A 17,643-nucleotide genomic window follows, 5' to 3' on the forward strand; every position below is an offset into this window, starting at 1 on the left:
GAGGCTTGCGGCTTCAACAGAGGAACCTAGGGGACACAATTCAGCCCCAGAGTGCCCCTTTCTGATCACTCAGTGGGGTATGACATGTGAGTAGGGCTGAAGGCAGTTAGGAAACAGCCCGCCCCCGAGGACTGGCTGGCGATGTCCCCTGGCTGGGCTCTGACCCTGGCTCTGTCTTCCTTTCCATGCCTGTGCCTCCCCTGGCACACGGGATGCTGGCTGCAAGGTCTCCAAGCTCTGGTGTCCTTGTGTCCAGCAGTGGGCCAGTGGGGGACACGGACAGCGACGGTCTTGCTGTGACAGGCATCACCCCGGGGTCTGGGCCACAGCAGACCATTCAACACCTGGCTCCTCACCCAGGATACGGGGGCAGAAATGCTCCCCTTATCCCGCACCAAAGTAGTGTCTGGGATGAGAATAAGGTAAGACTTATTAAAAAAAAAAAAAAAGGGATTTTTAACAAATATTACAGGGATTTGCCGCCACTCGTGACGGTCAGCAGTCCCCTTGGAGCTGTGCTCAGGGGTGCGGCGCCTTTGACTCCTCCCTCCACGGGCATGGCTTTCCGGGTTGACATCTCCACGGTGAGTGTGCCTCCGTCCGGGGACCCGACAGGGACGGGCCTGGCTGAGCCCCCCGTCACCAGGTGGACAAGGGCACAGCAAACCACGTGTGCCGTCTGCTCTAGTCCGTGTGCAGAGGACGGGACGCTCCCAAATGCACACACGGTCCCGTGTATGTACCAACAGGGTCACGTGTACACACTCACGGACACACGTGCACATGCGGTCACACGTGTATGGATGTGCACGTGGAAGGTTTCTGGCTGGTGGAGAACCGGGGGCTTAGGGTCTGGGGAATCAGCCTCAGCCTTACTTTTTTTTTTCTTTTTTAATATTTTATGTATTTACTTATTTATTTCACAAAGCGGCCGGCGGGGGGGGGGGGGGGGGGGAGGAGGAAGGACAAGCAGGGGGAGAACCAGAGGGAGAAGCAGGCCCTCCGCGGAGCAGGGAGCCCGATGCAGGGCTCGATCCCAGGACCCTGAGATCATGACCTGAGCCGAAGGCAGACGCTTCACCGACTGAGCCACCCCGGCGTCCCCAGCCTCACTTTGACTCTGCCCTTTTGTTCCTTTTGGATTTTCTTTCCCCTAATCAAGTGAAGGTATTACTTTAGCTATTAAAAATGTTTTAAAGAAAACAGCGCTGCGTTTCTGGTCCGTGGAAACCAGCGTGCGCGCATCTCCACGTCTGCGGGGAAGGCACAACACGGGCTCTGGGGTGCGGCTGTCCGTCCCTCTTGCCCTGGGCCCGCCCGCAGCTTCTTAGGAGATCTTCCCCTTCGCCACCAGCTGGGAAATGCCACAACAGGTTCCACAAACGCCGAGTTTTCACCTTTCCCGTTTGGGGAAAGGGTTTCGCGGGGCTGGTCCAAAGCACACAGTCATGGTTCAACGAGACGGCCAAGGGTTCGTGGATTTGGGGCGAGGCAGGAGCCTGTGAAACAAGGAGACAGATACTGAATTAGCAAGAGACGAGGAGCCACATGCCCATTCACCAGCATCTGCTCGACCTCTCCCAGGCCCATCCACCCCCAGGATCTTAATTTTTATTTGGAATCACAGAGGAGTCTCTTTCCAACCACCTGAATGATCTGTCTGACACGTAATGGAGTTCGGAAAATACGTGTTAAATGGATGGACAGATTCACATCTCACTCCGTGAACACCGCCACGCTGCTCCCGCCGCCCTTTTATGCACTTTTTCTAGCCTTGTTCTTTCCTTTAATCTGCAAATCCTTCCGGGGTCTGTCAACAGAGGGCACAGCTCAGGAGCACACCGTGGGAAGGGCGCCCAGGGCCCTCGCTTCCGGTGATTCTTTGAAAAGATGGGAAAATTGTGACATTTGCATGTGGACAAATGCATTTTTTCTATTTTACCCAAAATGCGTGAAAATTAAAGGTTTTCTTGAAGATGAACAGAATAGTCTTTAGAATGGGGAAACAAAACATGAGGGCCAAGTTTGCATTTGATAATGAAAGTAAAGTTTTTTTAAACTTTAGGGAAAAGTCAAATGGAGTTCAGTGGGCCCATTTAGAGTTCATCAGTGATGAACCATGATGTAATTTTTTTTCTGACTCCATTTATCACTGTGAAGCTGGGAATAGGCTCCAGAATTTAAAAAAAAAAAAAAAAAAAAAAAAAGTGATTGAAACAAAAGCGATTTCCCGGTTTTGAAAGGTAGGGAAATCCCCCCCAAATCACGTTCTTTTTCTTTATTTCTGTTTTCCTCACAACCTGAGCGTATACCTCGTCACAACATCAGATGTGCAAGCAGAAGAATAGGAAACACTTGCAAAATGTTTTATCTTAAATGATAAGACTGACTCTTTTCATTATTCAGATTAAAGAAGGCAAAATGCTGATGTTATTTCCATAAATTTACTGTGTCTTTGTGGCATATCGTGCTGAAATCTTTGTATTTTTGTCCCCAACCTTTTATTGATTGCAGAAATTCACCTGTTTTAACATGGAATTGATGGTAACGGGAAAAACTGATATTAATTCTATTATGTGTTGGCTGGCTTTAGTTCCCTAAACAAAGGCCACTTAAAGTCTCTGTTATTGATTAAGTCCAGATGGAATCCACTTCTACTGATACACAGAACACAGGCAGATTCGCCAGACCGTATTATTCCTCATCGAAACGAGCTCCTTTAGCTCTCTAATTATATTGTCTAATAAAACTAAACAGTCAATGCTATTTGCATATTATATGAAGAAGTGTCATACAACAAACTCATAGCAGTCAATTAACATAAAAGCTAATTATATAGCTCATCATCTTACAAGTTTCTGAACTCATGCTTCCCCTGTCGTAGCCTAGAGCAAAGGAGGCTTGAATTTTCCCTTCTAAATATTGACTTTTAACTAATATCAGAAGTGATTTCAACATTTTTATGGATGAAAAGTTAGTGATGAAGCCAGACACAATATTTGCTATAATGCAATTAAAATTTCTATATGAACTAAACCTTTAGAAAGAGAATCTTTGCAACGATACGAACTCAATTATCAGTCACTAAGCAGTTAAGTACTGGTTTCATATCTGTGGAAAAAGATAAGTGAGATTTATTTGAGATTGCCAGGCTGTTATGCAAAAGACACCGCTACCACAAGAACGTTTCCACGCCCAATTGTACCCTGTAACGTAACTGTATTCCTGCCTAATTGTGATAGCTATCAAGCAAGAAATTCGCTACAAGACCGCACAGTAATGAACGCACAGGGGAGGCACTGTGCCACTCACTGTCGGGAAGGTGTGTGCACAGACCCCTCTCTCCAGTTTCCTACAGAACCCAAAGCCAAAAACCTCCAGCTCCTTTCCCCCGCTGCTCTCAAGCCCGGGTACTTCTTTCCACCTCGGTTTCATTGCCCTCAGAGCAAGCCCAGGGTCAGAAGCCTGAAAGAAAACAGAAACAGACAGGACATCGACTAAGGGGGATTCCGAGTTGTAGGTAGGATTCAGAAGGGCAAAAGTTAGGATCGACTTCACACACAATGAAGTCATAACGGATCCCTTCTGTGTGTATAACTCACAGCAACGAGCCCCTGTTGGAAAAGTCAGAGTGATAAGAAAACCGCCAGAGTCGGGTTTTCTCCGCGTACAATGATGGCGGCCGTCTCCATTCATATTGTAATGAGGCCAGTATCTCCGAGACCGTCCTTGTGGGGTGGAGACAGCCCTCCCCGAAGATTACAATAGCAGTTGCGTTATTGACAAGTACTATTCAAAACCTTCATAGTACAGAAAGAAAGACTTCGTTTTATTCCCCTTGTCTCAATACTTACTGCCTCTTCTAATCAAAACACTCTGAGGGGAGAAAAAGGCCCAGTTATTCTACGAACAGTCGTTTAAATTTCCCGAAGGCAGTTCGGCTAAGTGCACTCAGTTCAAACTGCAATCCCGTGTGTTGTAGCAAACGTGGAAAGCATCTTTTTCTTTAGCATTTTCTCATAAAATTGGGTGCTTTGATTGAGATTTTAAAATCTATTATTTTTTTAAGTCTTCTGAAATAGCCTCCAGTCTTCTCCTGCTGGTGTTTTTCCTTTCTTGTTTTTAGTGGAGATTGCAATGAAGCATTTCCGAGCTATCTGCTGGCAAGTATTTTCTCCTCTTCAAGAATGCTTCCTCCACAGGGCCAGCTAATGACATGTTCAAAAGCCCGTTCGCCTCCAGACTCACAAAACAACAACAATTCACATGTTGATCTCTTGCTGCGAACGTATCTGTGTTAAAATAGGCACCACACTCTATTTGAATGTGGAAATTTACACTCCCAAAATTGAAAAAAAAAATCCATTTCGTGGCAAGTTTTCATGTGGGGACTGTTTTTAAAAAGTCTCGGCCCCGGAAACAAACAGAAACCCTCTCAAAATAAGTTGTGGAGGCCGTATGCCCATTAACCTCTGATCTGCTCACCTCTGAGACGCCGGGGGATTTCCGCACACGGCCCAGGACCTTAGGGCAATTCAAAACAACAACAACAACACATATTCGAGAGTGGTCTCAGGTCAACGTGAACATACTGGGATGCGTGAGGACAGCGATGACATTGCCCCAGCTCTTCGGGGCTCCGACCCCGTCCTCCTGAGATTACCACCCCCACCCTGTTTCTCTTCTGCCTGGGGACCACAGGGGACAGAGTGGGCGGAGAGAGGAGCCAGGGTGGACTTCTCCGGTACAGGTGGATTTTTTTAGGTGAAAGGGTGCACTCGTGTCCAGAAAGTAAATGCTGCTTTGCTGACAAGGAGAAAGCGGGGTGAAGTATTTCAGACGTAGCAGGCACACCGAAGGGCCGCTGCCTGGCCGGAAAAAGCCCTCATCATTCTGCTAATGATCTGCTTGATTAACTGTAATTAAGAATTTACCTCTGTGTTTTATGATTTGCAGACCCAATACAAATAGAATCCGTAGCTCCTGTAAGTTCATAAAACGGATTTTCGGTTTGCCAGTTTACCCACCTATTACCGTTTTTTGTTGTGGTTGTGGTTTTTGGTTTGTTTTTTTGTTTTGTTTTGTTTTGTTTTTACAATGTACAGTGCTCGATGGGCAGCATTAAAAGTGGAAGTAAAAGGCGATTTGTATTCGGAACGCGCTTGAGGCCGCTTTCTTTTAGGTCCTTTGACTGAGACATTAAACACACACACGCTCGGGAGTTTTTAAAAACTGACGGTTTGGTGAACAAGCAAGGACATGTGTTGGTATATTCTAGTTTAACACACGATTTAACTGCGAAAAACGAGCGCGTGGGCCTAGAAAGACTGGACGTCAAGCCCAGTTTGGGGGCACTGGCGGGGACACGGCTACCGCGCACACGCTGGGGGCCGCGGGAAGTGAACCAGGGGCGGATTTTTTTTTTTTGGCTTTTCCCGGTCCACGGTTCTGTTTTCCACGCAGCCAACCCCTCCCGGAGCGGGGGCGGACGGCGGGGCGGGGGGCCCGGAGCGGCCTCCCCGGGAGCGGCGGTCCGAAGGCGCGGGCGGGCAGGGCCACCGCGCCGGGCTGCGCTCGCCCGGGAACCCGCGGCCAGATGGCGGGAGGCGCGGGGACCCTTTGTGCGCCCCGAGCGCGCGCCTCCAAGCCGCGCGGTCGCCGGCACCGGAAGGGTTCACACTGCGTCTGAAAGGGCACAATGGAGTCTGGATGGATCAACATCGCCGAAACCGAGTTCATTTGCGATTCAGCCCCTTTCAGCGCGGTTGTCATGCAAACTTCCGACTTTGATCAGCAGAGGGTGGCGAGGGAGAAAGCCCGCAGAGGCCGGGCCGGGCGCGTCCGCGGCGCCCTTGGCGGGTCCCCGCCCCCTTCCGGAAGGAGCCGCGGGGACGCCGCATCCTGCACCTTGACCTGTCTAGACGGGCCCCGAGTTTTTGTCTCGGTTTCCAAGGGCGCGGGGCGCTCTTTGACCCCCGCGCGGGGCGGAGGTGGCGGCCGCGGGGTCCTCTGAATCCTCGCCGGATCCCGGAGGGAGCGGGGCGCGCGGCGACGGGCACCAGCTGGCCCCAGAGCCCGCGGCCGCGCCGGGGGCCGCCCTGCCCGCCCCTCTCCCCCCGCGCCCGCGGGCGTCAGCGCGGCACCCGCGCCCCGGGGCGCACCTCTGGGCTCCGCCGGGCTGGGCCGGGCTGCGAGGGGCGCGCTGCTCGCCGCGCCTCCGTCCCTCCCCGGCCCCTCTCGTCGTGTCCAGGTTCCGCGTCTCTCTCTCCCCCTTCCGCCCTCTCTCTCCCGCTCCCCTGCAAGTCCACAATCACAGCCATTTTCTGTACTCGGTGCCTTCGTGCGCGTGCTCGGGGACTTTCCGGGAGGATGGCCCGCACAAGTGGACTTCCCAGTTTGCGTGTAGGGTCTTGCCTGCCCCCTTGCAAACACCCGCCCTTTTCCACAAGCAGCGTTTAAGCTCGCTTGGTAAATTCTGTAAAGAGGCCGGCCGCGCGCACGTTCTGCTGCGCGGGGGACGCAGGTCGGCGTTCACGGGGTGGCGAATGTCTCCATGTGCCTCCCCGCGAGCCCCGAGCGCCCCGAGCGCACAAGACCGCTTCCCTGCCCGTGTTGTCTCCGCAGGTCCCCCTGGCCCGCTCGGAGGCTTTCCTGGCCGACCTGTTGGACGGCGTGTGCGAGCGCATGAGCGAATACAAGCTGGAAGAAGACCCGGTGACCAAGGAGAAGGCGTTTAAGAGATTTGCCCCAAGGAAAGGAGACACAATATACAAAGAATTTAAAAAATTCTATTTCTATTCTGATGCTTACAGACCTTTGAAATTCGCGGTAAGCTCTCTTCCCGGGCAGGTGAACCCTGGGCGCCACGAACACTCTCTGGTTTCTCTTTTTCGCTATTTGCTTGGGTTGGTGAGTTTGGAGACGAATGCTATGTTTGCTTTGTGGTCCTGCCTTTTCAGTGTGACCGGGCATTGAGCAATGTGAGACACCTAACGGGGGCTCTGGAGACAGGAGACATTTTCCAGAAAGTGCTGTGGTAGCTCCCAGGGACTCTGAGACACAGTCTGTGTGTTTCTGTGCCGTGGGGCTTGGGGAGGAGTCCCTTCCAGGTTCCCACAGAAAGAATCAGGGGTCGTGGCTCCTAGGTTAAAATCCAAATTAAAATGAATGTCGCTTTCAAATATTTACAGCCAAATGGTAGAGGAAGAGTGACATACATCATCCGTCCCCCCCCCCCCCCTTCAGGCTTCACAGAAGAGAGAGAATTTCTTTCCTGAGTTAATTCAAGTATTTTAGCACAAACTAAGTTAAACAAAGGCTTAGGTATGATAGCTGGCTTAATGCCAAACTTCCGTCCAGTACAGTGTTTATTTTAGATGAAGGCTGGCCTCTGGGTTGCTAGAATGTGCCAGGCAAAATATATTCCAATATATTTCACTTTACTTAATGCTGTTGAATCAGACGAACTGATGGGAAAGCCTGTTTAAAAAATGTATTAAGTTCACACATTGGCCAAAATGTCAGGCATGCTGAAACCCTGAAATAAGGGCTTTAGCTGACTTTTGAAGATTTCATTTTAATTAAAAAGTAGAGGCAATAATTCCAGGTTAAAAGTGCTGTGGACGAGAAATTGCAGTGAGTGAGTGTGCTTGCATTTCACAGGTTTTAAATCAACACATTATAGTGGAATTTAAATATTTTTAAAGGCCATTGAAAAATTTTAAAGTCTTGCTTAATGAACTTGGAAAATGATTTGCAAGTCTCGAGTGAATGCCCTTCTGCAAGCTTCCTAATTCCTGAAACTGTAGCCCTGTGCGTCTCTAACACAAGACACACACTTTACTTAGAATTGAAGATTTTTTTTTTTTTAATGTCTGGGCAAATTTGGGCCCCCTCTTCTCTGAAAAGTTAGATTTGGAGGTAGAAGCAGAGTGAAATTATGAATGGATCTCTAAATGGTAGGAAAAGAAACTTCCCCGAGTAACTGTCAAGCCTGTTACCCACAGTGGGATTGAGGCCCGGTCTGTTTTGATCGCTTTCAGGATTGTTTTCACACTTCAGACTCTGTTTTAAAACCACAACGTGGATTGTTCTGTTAAATCTGAGGGAACCGGGTTTAACCATTTCCAAGGAGCTGTGTTCTTTGAAGGGCTCTAAAACAAACAAAAACAAAGCTAAGACTTTTCGGCCCCACCTAGGAGACCCATTTCTTCCTAGTCCTCACATTCCAATGTAAGGGAGAGGAACAGATCCGAAGAACTAGCTTCCTCCCTTACCCTCGTCTTTCAACACCACTAATCAGTTGGTTAAGTCCCAGGAAAATGATGCAATTAACATTCTGGGGAGAGGGGGTCGAGCCAATGCCGCGATGTCTTACACCAAGGGGGCTAATAAAAATGGGCCACCTTGGCAACCCGATTTTCTATTTCCAGCTAAGAAAATGTTGGTAAGCGCTTCTAACCAGACGCCCCGTGCGTGTCTCTCCACCTGTGCTGTGATTCCGTTTCCGCAGTGCAAGGCCATACTAGAGGAGCACGAAGACGAGATACTCTCCCTTATCGCCCAGGAGGCACATCACCTCGCTGACAAGCTGTGCAGTGGAAAGGCAGGTACTGTGTCTGATGTAACATGTGTCCTCGCGCGCCCACCCCTTCTCCCCCTGCGCCGCACCATGTTTTTTCAAACGGCGCCTTGCTTTCTCCCTGCCACCGAGGGCTCTCCACTGAATCAGAAAGACACCGAGTGGGAGAGAACAAACAAACAGAACCACAGGGCTCCGGGGGCTCCAGCTCCCTCCTTGACACTTCTTGCCTCTGCTTTGTCAGCAAAGTCTAAGGGGCTCAGGCTAGACTCTCAGATGTTAGGGACCACGTGCTCATCAGAATTGGACGGATCCAAAGCACTTTCTCTTTCCAAACTCCGAGAGAGCTGGGCTTCTCCATCCTGCATCAGGAAGGAGAATCTCTTTAGGACTTGCCTGCAGACAGAAGGTGGGATCTTTATTTAGTGCGAGATTTTGAAAAGGTTTTTGTGTGTTTGTTTGTTGATCGGTAAGGGGAGCTGGATATTTGTTTTTCAAGTTAATTTCCCAGAAATCCACTTGTTCTTAAAATATTTTTCTTTCTGGCAGAGGGTAGAAAAGAATACTTGAGTTATATTCACACACAGACACACACTCAGAAGCTAGATAAATTACAGAGCTTGATTCATGCGAAGTTGAAACTATGTTACTACCATTGGCCTTTCTACCTGTTTGGTGGCCTGTGAACCTTCTAGGGGAGTATCACTATGATGCTTATTTAAAACACTTACCAGGATGTAGCCAAGTTGGGCAGCCTTTTCAGAGATCTTGCAGAAAATGAACCATACATATGAAGACAGTGATTTAAAGTCCTGGAAGTACTTTTACGCCATTGCAGAATCTTGAGATATTTAGCAATTGCTTATAATAAAGTATAATGCACCTGCATCCGCAGTATCGAATTTAGTGCCAAAATCCTTAAAATAATGTTTACTGCACATTTGTAGGTAAATATCCATGTCATTGAAAGTTATTAAAGAAGAAAGTTATAAATGCACATTAATAGGGAAAAGTTTTCTTACTCTGAGTAGATAATAGGGTTGTTTTCTGCTTAAAATCCAGTTTGAAAAATAATAATAAGATCCAGTTTGGTTGGGAGTTTGAAGAAGAGTACACGGCATGACGCAGTTAGGGTTGTCCGGGACTAGGGTCGTCCAGGTGGGGGAGAGCCGGCTCCTGGAGTTCAGTTACCTAATGTTGCAATGTTGTGAAATTCACATCAGTAAGGGCATAGCCTCGATTTCCCAAAGAAAGTATTTCCAAAGTTTTTCAAACAATTTGGAGATGTACATATGCTTGAAGATACAAGCAAAAATGCAATGACCAAGCCAGAAAATGTCTGTTTTCCTGTTTTTTCCTCACAAAGGGTTTGGATTCATCAAACCATCTGTGGCAAATGCAACACATTTGCTCTATAAACACCTGTTCAGACCTTACAGGCAGGCCTGAGAAACTTCCACCAAGTCTTCACAGCAGCCCTTGACCCACATAATAAGATCCTGGGGGAAAGGCTCTGTTCCTAAATGCCGCAGTTTGACTTGAGTTCAGTAATGTCTTTTCACTCCTTTTGCGTATTTATAATTAGAAAAATAATGTGAACCCCGAGAAAATATGAGCATAAGGGGAAACTAAGATACACGCACGGCTACTGGTGTAACATAAAACATTAGATAACTAATTCTCAATAGCGTTTAATTGTTTGAAAACTGGCGAAGTCCTTACACTCTAAACAGAAACATCAGGGCCGCGGGACTCCCGAGAAGGCCAGCTAGCCACCCCAGAGGTAACCGTCTCTGACTGCACCACAGTGCCGTGGTCTCCAAGCTGGGTTTCTCAGTGAAACCCATTTATGGAGGTTACGGATATCAGTTAAAAACTGCGGGTATGTTAATCCTGAAAAGAGGCTAGACTCGCCCCCCCACACCCCCGAGTCTGCTACTGTTGAAGTAAGTTAACAGCCCATAGCAAGATGGACGTTTTTCAAACTTAAAAATTATTGCCAGAAAAGGCTAAAGCAACACATCAGTAAGAAAAATGGCATGTGTGGACCCCGACAACAAAGAAGCGGTGTGTTTTGACATATTGGGACAGTTTCAGATGACCGCGTAGAAGGTGAGACGCTCCCGCGGTAGAAGAACTGGGTGCTCTCCCACGGAATGTTTATATGGGGTAGCAGGTGTCCTGTGTGAGCTTGGCGTCCGTGCCCTGCTTCTCGAGGTAATACTTTACCTTGATCTGTTGTCCCGCAACTTTACTGTGATGGGCCTCCTCATTTTAAAGATGTTTGGAAGACATGGGTGTGTGTGTGTGTACAGACGTGTACTAGAGGCTCTGAACGTGCCTTAACCAGTGACGTGCTACCCAGAGTCTGCGGTATCCAAGACACTCCACTGAGGTCTGCAAAAATGTCTACAGACTGTTTTTAAGGAGATAACTTCTCTTAAACAGATGCTTCTAGAACTAGAGCTCTAATTGGAAAGTTGGTCCCTTTTTCTACTTTATGCATGTGTGTGTGCACGTGCGTTTCTTATATGCGTTTATATATGAATTTTGCTTTTTTCTCTTTCACGTAGGTCAATTCACTTTAATCTTTCAATAATTATGTAGTCGCAGATGAGGGCACACTCCCAGACTTTAAGACTTCTGCTTTCGTGAGGTAGAATTGACATGAAATTGTAAGGTGTTGGAAGAGTGCGTCGTGGTGATTTGGTGTGTGCGTGCGTCAGGAGAGATCCCTCCCGTCCACTGATTCCTTAAGTGGAGTACACCCCCAGTACACCCCCAGCCACAAACAGCAAACGGGGGAGGATGGAGAAAACATCTATTACATTCAAGATGACCGTTTGGATTTTAAAATAACACATCAGTGGGATTTTCACAAACATTATGTTCCACCTTTTGAATCAGTACAGAAAACCTCAGTGAAAGATGATCTGATTGCAGATGGGGCTGTGGATACCCCGCCGCTTTAATCACTGCATAAAACAAAAGTTCACCAAATACATCCCGTTGTTGGGGTGTAAGACAGAATAAGAGGGCTACCCCATACGTAATCTGGGGGGGTTTTCCCCTAGACAAAAATAAAAAAAAGAAGAAGAAGAAAAGCCAGCTCATTAGATTTTCCTGATGGAATATTTTGTGGCCCGTGACCCAGGCTTTGCCAGATTGTCATTTTAACGTCTTGAAGTCAAGATGATGTTTTAAAATCTTAATACGATAATTGGGTCATGATAAAAAGTATAGCTACATTCCACTGATGGTAGAGAACGTAACACTCTAGATCATGGGTGAATGGGTAGTCTGCGGTTTGTGGGGTCGTCATTAGCTAGAGTGTGACGGTGTCGACGCAAAGACAGAAATGTCTTCGGGACGCACGTCACTTCTGCTTTCATAGTAAATCTGAACATTTAAACTGTTAGACTGACGAATCTGTCACATGATCATTTGAAGGCAACACAGGAAATAAGGCACCAAGTATCTTGAAATGTTTAGCCTGCATTTAAAGGAAAAGCATTTTTACCTTTCTGTGCAGCCTTCCCAATGATAGTATTGAATGATAATATGCCAAATGATTACTTTCAAAGGTCGGTATATTCCTGTTTTAAATAAACGATGTAGTTAAAATAATCCGTAGTCTTTTTAAAGAGAATTGGCATGAATTGCTTCCAGTTGGAAAAGGAGTGTGTGTTAGAGCATCTCCTTGCCTCTCTGCTCCTTGGGATAAACGCCAGGCGTGCTGTGCCCCAATTTAAAGCATTCCTTAAATACTCCCAAGGCCATGGGCAAAGCGGTATGATCCCTGGGCTTGGGTTTTTAAATATTCCAGGAAAAAAAGGCTGGAAGATGGGACTAGAGTAGCTTTGACAGGTGTCGAGGCTAGGTTTGGAGTCCGAGGGAGTAGACTATACCCTTTTATCTGCTTGTGTGTGTATTTGAAAATTTCCACGACAAAAAAGGTTTTAAAATATGCTTCCGTAAAAATGTGGGGTTTTGCAGAAGGTTAGTGACTCACACGCTGTGATTAAATGTGAGAGTGATGTTGTGTAACTTTTTCCCCCCCAGATCTCTGCAAAACCGCTGCTAAGCAGACCGAGCTCTAGGGTGCCAGGCCCATCAGGTGGTGAGGGGAGCCGCGGCGCACAGGTCAACAGCCACGTTCATATCTTCTTGTTTCTTCACGGGAAGAAAGTCTGCGTCTCTCATTTATACCATGTCGTCTCATGTAGGACATTTTTTTGGAAAATCCGTTGTTTGGCATCACAACAAACCCGGTTCTTCCTGGTTCTTTCTATAGGGAGGTGAAGGAAGGCATAAAACAAATCAGCTTTCTGGATTTTGGTACAGACAGAGTTGGGAGTAAAGCATTTAATTTGATAATAAGAAAAAAGCGAAGCCATTTCATAAATGAAATAAGGATCTGACCCTGCGTATCGCTGACTTGGTGCGCGTCTACAAGTATCCCGTTCCCTTTGATAAGAACTTGATTTGATTTCTTAAATACTTGATCGGTCAGGAAATTAAGAAAATATATTGCTACAAATTCCAGATTATGTCTTCTTGGATCTATATGGTGATCAGTAAAAGAAACAAGCTTATTTTATATCAGGAATGAAAATCAAATTTCCAGCTTTAAACCCTAAGTTTAAAAACTTTTTAATCTCTAAAATGTAATTGAATACATAAAAAATAATGAATATTTTTACAGCGAGCAGGACGGTGGTCTTTCTCATGCGTACCTTCTGAATTCAGATGATTCAGAGAGTCGATTTATGATTACACTGTGCATTCTTCAAAGATGATACCAATGACCATGTTTTGTTTTGCTGCAAACTCTAGCGTGTGTGTGTTTTAAAAGACTTTCGGCTAACAGCCAGCATGTGTATCTTCCTCCTAACTAACCTGTTATTCTCCCGACTTGGGTGTTTTGGTAGGTGTGGAGGTGGAGGGAAGGAATCACCCATTGATCACACTTTATGCAGAACCTAGTAAACATATTGCTCTTGGGTATTTCACTGTCTCTGTTAAATTTACATTCAATGGAATCTGACTTTAATTATTTAAAATGTCAGGATGTGTTCCACACACTTCTTTTTAAAAGAAGAAATGCTTGTTGTTGGCAGTGAGAATTTTCCAGATAGGATAAGATAAATTCTGCCCTCAAAGAGCAAAATCTCTCTTGTAATGTGGTCCATCATTGCCTGAAAAACTCAGCTAAGGCTTCGGCAAGGAGGGAGTTCTGAAACTTAGGAACATTTACCAAAATTAAGGGGAAGCAGTTTCCACTTTTTCCCTTCTTTCCCCTCACTTCTTACTGGAAGTCAGAATTTTAGATTCATGTCACTTGTTTCTTTGGGGAAACGGAAAGGCATGTGATGTTTGGACACATCTGTGGCTGGTTAACAAGGACAGACCCTACGTATTGGAGCCCAGGGAACCTGCACTGATAGAAAATGGAAATGGGCTTCCAGAACAATTAGCCCCATCTTTCAGTCAGGTAGCAAAGTTGTGATTTACAGCACGGTCCCTACATCTTTACGTAAACCTGTCTATTTAAGATTAATTCAGCATTTCAGATAGCTCCGAGTCACGAACACCTCCCAGACTTGGGCTTCCTTGGTAGGTGCACTGCCCACGAGCCTGATTCCTTCATGAGAGCATGACCGTGGCCGTGGCGGGCAGGTGCGCCCAGAGCTGGCACATCCGTGACCGTGCAAGTGTGACCTCAGGCTTCCCAGACTCTCACTGGTCATTGTCACAAAGTCTCAGATACAGCCACAGCTAACAACCTAAGTGAACCTGAGGGCTCCGTCTTCCTTCCCCCGTGGAAGTTCTCACGGGTGGTGAAACGCTTGCTTTGACCGGAGAGAACCACGCATCTCGCCTCTAATAGCGATCCTTGAAGGTCTTGCCAAATATGGCTTTTCAGTTGTTTCTTATCTCTGAGGAGAACTAGTCTTGTGTCTTCGAAGACTTTTGGTAGCTCCTGACTTACCTACTGGTTCTTTCCAGAATTTTTTTCCCAGCTCAAACTTGTTAAGCTCATGTAAATACTGTGACTTGCTAAGTTACTGATTAAATATACGTTTGCGGGATAGACACGATCACCACGTTTCTTACAGCTGCAGACATGCGGGTGTTTCCTGTAGGGCACAGTCAGGCTGTGGTGCTTTCACTAATGAGCGATAATGAGACAGAGTAGTTGCTCGCTTTAGCGTCCCTCTGAGCCACAGTCCCGCCTTCTTAATGACGCTTGTTGACCCAAACCAAAACAAAGCAAAAAGCCTGGGGGAAAAAAAAAAAAGCAACACCCAAACACCCAAAGTGTGGCACAAAAGTTTCTCAGAATCAATGAAAAGCAACTTAATTCTGGGTCAGAAAGATTCCTGGAGGAAAAAAAGTGGGGGGTGTGATGTTCATTAAAATAATGGGGAGAGCAGGCACGTTCGGGCAGTGGTTTCAAGTCGTGCTTTTATGAGACAGGTTCTTTGGGTCTCCCTGGAAGGCTCTGGGAACCTGTTCTCATAAAGAGAAACCAAATTGGCTGCAATGCACTGTTTATATTCTGTTACGTGGATCACTACTTGCTAAGAATAAGCCAAGACCACTGAATCCATTTCACCGAGGAGTGGAAAGTGGAATTGAGCCAAAGTCCCAAATGGGAGAAATCAATACTTGATTTACTAAGACAAGCCCTAAAAAACCAGAGTCAATAGCTGGTTATATTTGTTCTGCCTACTTCTCGGCTTGGGTTGGTATATATTCATGTATGTAATGGCTTCATGTAAATAAAAAAAATTTTAAGCTATCACTCTTAAAATTCAGGTTATAATGGAATTGGAGGAGAAGCCATTCTTTGATGTGATGCTGTGGCCTGTTTGAAGATTTGACACAAATTTTGGAGCTAATCTTAAATCTCGAAGCCCACCCAATAGTATATTACGTAGTTTTATACCAAAATGTAATTAGCAATGAGAGTAAATGGTCACAACACCTGTTAGACACAAGTGTATGTTTTGCTATGATTTTCTGCCTGTAACTTTCTGCCCCTTCATACATTTCCTGAAATTCTCAGATTAGGTGCCTGGATTTACAGCAAGGAACTGGATAGATCAAAGACCGAAGGAGAGAAATGAAATTGGAGTCCGGAATCATGGACGTTCACTGCCCTTGCGCTACCTAGGATAAGACGCAGTAGACGACCATGTCCTCTCCCTTAGTACCCAATGCCCCTGGCCCTGAACGTGTATTTGCTGAGGGGGAACAGCCCACTGGTTTTGTCCATTTCCAGAACCTGCCCTTCTTGGAGATGGTGATTAAATTTAATGTACAGTGAGCTCATTTGTCTGTAAGAAATCTAGTGTGGCTTGTGAGGTGGGTCTGAACAATCAGAAGTAGAGTTCTCCACCTTTCTGGGTGCTCGGAGGGCCCTGGAGACGGGCGGGAGCACAGAAACACAGATGCGCGCAAACCCACCCCCGTACATGGAAATGAGGTGTGGACCCCGGGAAGTCACGTGAAGCTGGGATTGCTCCAAGGTGCACATCTCAGAGGAAAACGTGTCTGGAAATTTCTGTAATTCCTTAAGGGGAAAAAAAAAAATCATTCCTGTGCTCCTTAATCTTGATTTTCAAGAAAGAAAAAAATATGCTAAATTTTAACAGATATATAGAAAATAGTCTATGTCACAAGATAGTTACAAAACACAGTCCATCTGTTAAGAAGTTCCTGGAAAACAACGAGCTTGGAGACTCTGCTGGAAACGCATCAGAATTGTATTGTGATGTGGCTGGTTATTACGGAACACAGATTTGATCTGGCCAGCCGCGGGTTGAGACCGTAACCCCCAAAACATAAGGGCACAAAGTGGAAGCCTGTACAGTGAGGGGAGCAGTTAAATAGGCGAGAGCACAGCCGTGTTCCCCCCAACGCCAGCGTGGGCGACAGCCGGCGGCACACTTGGCTGAGCTGGGACACACCCCCGAGCCGCGCAAGTCTGCCCTTGGAGCAGACAGAGGCTCCGGGAACTTCCTCCTCTGTTCGGGGCTGTTACTAAGCCAGTGTGGAAGGTATGCAGGTTACATAACAGAAGGTCGGATGGCCAGTGTCAGCTAATTAAGCATGGCTGAGACCCGGAAAGATCCTGTAAGTGATAAGTTAAAATATTAATACCGATTTCCAACTTCATGAATAGCGAGGCTGGCACCCGAAGAGTTAGAATGTACTCCTGACATTTTATATTAAGGTTTTGGCCTCAAAGCCACTTTCCGAACAAGTGGGAGTTCCTCTGCAGCACAGTCTCGGATACCAGCCGAGAAAGGGTGATGGTAATCCTTGAGGTAACACCACTGTCAACAGAGAGAGAGAAGATTCCAATCAGGTGACTTTCATTGTCTGATAGAAATGATCTTTATGGCTTTGTTGTTCTTCATCAAAGGGCGCTGATTAAGCATCTTCATGCCCTGTGGTTTGTAGAAGAAAGCAGAGAACCAAAAAATAGTCTATTTGGCCCCCATTAAAAATGGGCCCTGTTTAAAGCAACATTGTATTAAAACAGAGCAAAGTCTGATACAAATGCGGTTCAATGAGTGTTATTAAATTATTAGACCTTAAGGTGAAAATACACCCTTGAAATGCCTTTATATGCAATCAGAGCTGGTGATTAAATTTTAATGCCCTAAGATTAAAGGGCCACTTGAGTGAGGTATTTTTGTTTTTTTTTTTTGTTTTGGGGGGTTGTTTGGTTGGGTTTGGGTTTTTAGTAGGACCCCCAGTGGGGAACAGGAGATGCTGTGAATTTGCTCCATTTTGTATACATCATGGATCCTGAAGCCTCGGCCGGTTTCCAGGGTGAAAGTGTCCAGGCTCTGGCTCAGCCTCGCGTGGCGGCAGTGGCGTGGCCGTTTGCCCATCACAAGCCACAGGAAGTCCCGTGACCCCGTGTGAGGCCCAGTGGCCCCGTGTCCAGGCCCAGTGGCGCTGCAGGCTCCTGCAGGAGACAGAGGCCAGATCGGAGCCGCAAACGGGGCCGACTCTCCGCCAGCGGGGGTGGTGTTTGAACCTTA

At 46.7% G+C, this 17,643-nt stretch overlaps 1 protein-coding gene and 1 long non-coding RNA gene across 6 annotated transcripts; one reads left to right on the plus strand and one right to left on the minus strand.

Annotated features, from left to right (window-relative positions):
• Window positions 1–912: 912 nt before the first annotated feature.
• On the minus strand, window positions 913–7,326 carry LOC132015529 (uncharacterized). Of its 4 annotated transcripts, none has more exons than XR_009403710.1 (3): window positions 6,815–7,326; window positions 3,313–3,465; window positions 913–1,499 (listed from the first exon to the last, which is right to left on the minus strand). It is a non-coding gene; the product is annotated as an uncharacterized LOC132015529 (long non-coding RNA). The 4 variants fall into 4 exon arrangements; XR_009403713.1 differs by lacking the exon at window positions 6,815–7,326 and adding an exon at window positions 4,486–4,966; XR_009403712.1 differs by lacking the exon at window positions 6,815–7,326 and adding an exon at window positions 3,855–4,477.
• CNPY1 (canopy FGF signaling regulator 1) lies at window positions 6,142–15,914 on the plus strand. 2 transcript variants are annotated; one of them, XM_059396029.1, is made up of 4 exons: window positions 6,142–6,250; window positions 6,625–6,828; window positions 8,513–8,609; window positions 12,644–15,914. In XM_059396029.1, exons 2-4 carry the CDS (start codon window positions 6,685–6,687, stop codon window positions 12,679–12,681), a joined length of 279 nt encoding a protein of 92 aa, XP_059252012.1. In that variant the 5' UTR covers window positions 6,142–6,250; window positions 6,625–6,684; the 3' UTR covers window positions 12,682–15,914. The 2 variants fall into 2 exon arrangements, with proteins under 2 accessions (XP_059252012.1, XP_059252011.1); XM_059396028.1 differs by lacking the exon at window positions 6,142–6,250 and adding an exon at window positions 6,258–6,402.
• Window positions 15,915–17,643: the final 1,729 nt, after the last annotated feature.

This window comes from Mustela nigripes, chromosome 4 (assembly GCF_022355385.1).
Source record: "Mustela nigripes isolate SB6536 chromosome 4, MUSNIG.SB6536, whole genome shotgun sequence".
NCBI classification, from domain to species: Eukaryota; Metazoa; Chordata; class Mammalia; order Carnivora; family Mustelidae; genus Mustela; species Mustela nigripes.